We start from the raw sequence: 4,118 nt of genomic DNA on the forward strand, positions 1-4,118 counted from the left end.
TGTCCGTCACCTTATTATGACGTGTATAGATGGGTCAGACAACCAAATCTCTGCTAGCGTCACATCCTTGTATTGAGCACATATAAGGCTGCGCCAGACGAGTTTTGACTTCACTTCTTTTCTGATGAACCACTCTGTGATTTATCCTGAGGTCCTTTTGCAATCGTATTGTTTTCTTAATAAATCTCACTGAACCTTTTTGTGCGAACCTTGGCAAATCCTTTTTTGACTTAAGATCAGAACTTCTTCAACAGTATTCTTTAGTAAAACTGTTGTCGATGCGAGGGCAGGCTGCAGGCTTCTATCCCTAGTATGGTGGTTAGTCAGTCAGTCAGTCAGTCAGTCAGTCAGTCAGTCAGTCAGCTGGTTAGTCAGTCAGCCAGTCAGTCAGTCAGCCAGTTAGTCACTCAGCCAGATACGTACGGGTCAAGGTAGTCAAGAGTCTTGGTTAGTCAGTTCAAGTTAATGGTTGTCAGTACTATTAGTTAGTACAAGTTAATAGTAGTCAGTACTAGTTAGTAGTTGTTGTTAGTAGCAGTAGTCAGTAGTAGTGGTCGTAGTTCCGGGGGTTGAGGCAGTAGAGGAGTGCTCCCCCAAGAGAGAAGATGCTGCCGCCCCAGGCCAGACCGTAGCCCCAGTTAAACTCATGGTAGATCCTCAGACTGATGCTCTCGATGAACTTGATGGGATACAGCACCAGGCAGCAGCCCTGGAGAACAACTGGAGGAAAGAGAAGGAAAGGAGGAGAGATGGAAGAGGAGAAAGATAAGGATAAGTGGAGGAGGGGGAAGAGGAGAGGTGGAGGGGGAGAGGAGGAGGAAGACGAGAGAGGTGGAGGAGGGGAGGAGAGGAATAAGAGAGGACGAAGAGGAAACATGGAGGAGGAGAAGAGATGGAAGAAGAGTAAGAGAAGGAGAAGTGGAGGAGGATAGGTGGATGAGGAGAGGAGACATTTTGAGCATCAACATCCGAAGACAGAAACAATCAGCTCAGATACAGAGTCAATTTAGAACTAGTCCAGCAGCATAGTGAGCATGAGATAATGATTCACTATTGGGTACTTCTCTCCCTTTGGGGGCTATGCAGGGCCTGTGATTGGCTGAGGAGCTGACAAACTGTGACAGCCTGCCAACATGACAACACTTCACACTAACACATGAGTTTGGACAATTATCCTGGAGGGGGAGGGGGCTGAAAACATGGAAATGTAATATTCTGTAATGTGTGCGTGTGTTTGTGTGTGTGTGACAGAGAGAAAGAGAGATAGTGTGCCTGTGTGTAAATGTAGGCGTGTAAGTGTATCAGTGTGTGTGAGTATCTGTCTGTCTAAGACACCTGCAGCGAACAGCATGACAGCGACGGGTCGGTAGAAGCTCCGGGTCCCGACACACAGCGACACCAGAACCACCAGGAAGGACAGCAGAACCAGCAGAGATCCACCTAGCAACAGGGCCAAGGTGGCCACCTGCCAGTCTGAGGGGGGGGGGTCATAGGTATGCAGGAAGTAAGACATACAGGAGAAGAAACCGAAAAACAGCAGAACAGAAAGAGTGAGAGGGGAGAGAGAGGGAGGGGAGAAAGATGTGGGAAGGGGGGCGGGGGTATGGGGAGGCAAAAGAGAGGGATGAGGAGAGAGTCAAGACAGGAAGGAGAGATGAGGAGGAGAGGAGAAAGCACTTAGTGAACAAACACTGACAAACACTCGAGGCTAAAAAGCCTGGTGGGCAAGTGATCAAAAACAACATCCGTCATCTTCTAAACCATCTTCACACTGAAAAACACAAGCAGCAACAAGCACGCACACACACCCCAGTGCGCATGTCTGTGTGTGTGTCCTAGGGAGTCCTGTTTCATCAATGTCCTTTTCTGTTTGTAGTAGAGGAGGCCAGGTTTTTTTTAAGGGTTCATTCAGGAGCTTCAAATAGACCACAACACCCCAAGGACCTGTGTGTGTGTGTGTTTGTGTGTGTATTGGGTGGGTTGGGGGTACTTTAGCCAACTACTACGGATAGCCGCACGCACACACACACACAGTGCTGTGAACCTGAACGGAGGAGAGGTGGCGCAGCAGTCTGCTATGAAATATTCACCAGCGGAGAGTGTGTGTGTGTGTGTGTGTGTGTGTGAGAGAGTATGAGTGTGTGAGTGAGTGTGTATGTGTGTGAGTGTGTAGAAAACAGAAATAGGTCATTTTCTCCTCAGAGCATGAGCAGTCATGCTGTGATCAGGAGGGAGACACACACATGAGCAGGAAGCCTGACACACACCCCATATGGGCTGGTCATTATGTGTGTGTGTGTGTGTGTGTGTGTGTGTGTGCGTGTGTGTGTGTGTGTGTGTGTGCATACAGACAGACAGACACTGTCACTTTCTAACTGCAACATTAGAACAGTCCTGAGCTGAGGCCTGGGATAAGTCATCTACTGAGACTGTCAACCCTTACACCTGCTGAGACACATCCTCCAGGCCTACCACTCACACTACAGACTACTACTGTACCATCCTCCAGGCCTACCACTCACACTACAGACTACTACTGTACCATCCTCCAGGCCTACCACTCACACTACAGACTACTACTGTACCATCCTCCAGGCCTACCACTCACACTACAGACTACTACTGTACCATCCTCCAGGCCTACCACTCACACTACAGACTACTACTGTACCATCCTCCAGGCCTACCACTCACACTACAGACTACTACTGTACCATCCTCCAGGCCTACCACTCACACTACAGACTACTACTGTACCATCCTCCAGGCCTACCACTCACACTACAGACTACTACTGTACCATCCTCCAGGCCTACCACTTACACTACAGACTACTACTGTACCTACCCACTACTATTACTAGCTACCTACCCTGCTACCTACCCCGCCAACTCCTCTGCTACCTAGCCTACTACAGTACCTACCCCTTATACCTACACTGCTACCTAGCCTACTACCTACCCTACCTGGCCTGTTACCTACAGCTGCTGCCTGTCTGGGCTGAAACAGGGCTCCCCGACACACACACACACACACACACACACACACACACACACACACACACACACAGTGCTGACGTCTCCTATAAGCAGAGCAGGCAAATGCCTAAGGCCTTCGGCCTTGAACAACTTTTATTTATTTAAACTCTATAAAAATGGTTGGCGTTTTCATTGGATACAGTACGTGCCAGTGATAATAAAACCCAGATTTCCAGTGATAATAAAACCCAGATCCCCCCCCCCCCCCCAATAGATTGATCTGATTGGCTGAGACCCCAACCGAATGTGATTGGCACACTCAAATGTGTCATTGCTGATGATGATGAACGTGATAGCCTAACATGACGATGGAATGCAGCCTCAGTCTTTACTGCTTGATGTGGCAGCGTTTTTTTCAAAAGGGGGTCTTCAAAAGTCTAGAGCCGACCCTGCACATACGCGCGCGCACACACACACACACACACACACACACACACACACACACACACACACACACACACACACACACACACACAATAACCTACGGTCCGTAGTTGCTCCTATTGTGTCTGCAAGCATCAAGGTCAGATCCAGCTGATATTAAACAGCACACAGTAGCCTACTCGAAGAGGCTAACTAGACTGACCATCTCCGTAAAAGGCCAGGTGGGCCAGCGTCGCCAGATCCCGCCTCATCATGTTATACGTATGCCCACCTCCCTTGTTCTCTGTAAAGCGCATTGTGTTGCCTCTGGGTATGAAATGCGCTATACAAATAAAGCTTTGATTGATTGATTGATCATCACCGTCCTTCCAGAAAGACGATCTCCTGTCCACATCTGCTCTCTGAGCTATGAAGAACACCCGCGTCTGTGCAACCTACTACGAAAGGGAACGTTTTACGGTCCTCACCGGATTCCAGCGTGCTGCTGCACTCCCAGCGGTCCGAGGCCGCCGGTTTCCAGCACGCCTCCCACAGCGACAGGTAGTACTGGTCGTCCGCCGTTACCCACGCGGGGCTCAGCACGGCGCCGACGTCCAGGCACAGCGCGAGGAACACGCACAAGAGCCCCACCAACTTCAGAGGCGTCAGCGGCGAGGCGCGCGCCTCCTCCGTCTCAGTGACAGACGACGACGACAT

The 4,118-nt window shown here is 49.9% G+C and overlaps 1 protein-coding gene across 1 annotated transcript; it reads right to left on the reverse strand.

Annotated features, from left to right (window-relative positions):
* Positions 1–541: 541 nt before the first annotated feature.
* Positions 542–4,118, reverse strand: LOC311310309 (transmembrane protein 47-like; the record flags this gene model as incomplete). Its single annotated transcript, XM_084439742.1, has 3 exons — positions 542–720; positions 1,336–1,473; positions 3,890–4,118. The coding sequence occupies 3 exons, from the start codon at positions 4,116–4,118 to the stop codon at positions 542–544; spliced, it is 546 nt and encodes a 181-aa protein (XP_084295868.1).

This window comes from Borostomias antarcticus (assembly GCF_949987555.1).
Source record: "Borostomias antarcticus genome assembly, chromosome: 6".
Lineage (NCBI taxonomy): Eukaryota > Metazoa > Chordata > Actinopteri > Stomiiformes > Stomiidae > Borostomias > Borostomias antarcticus.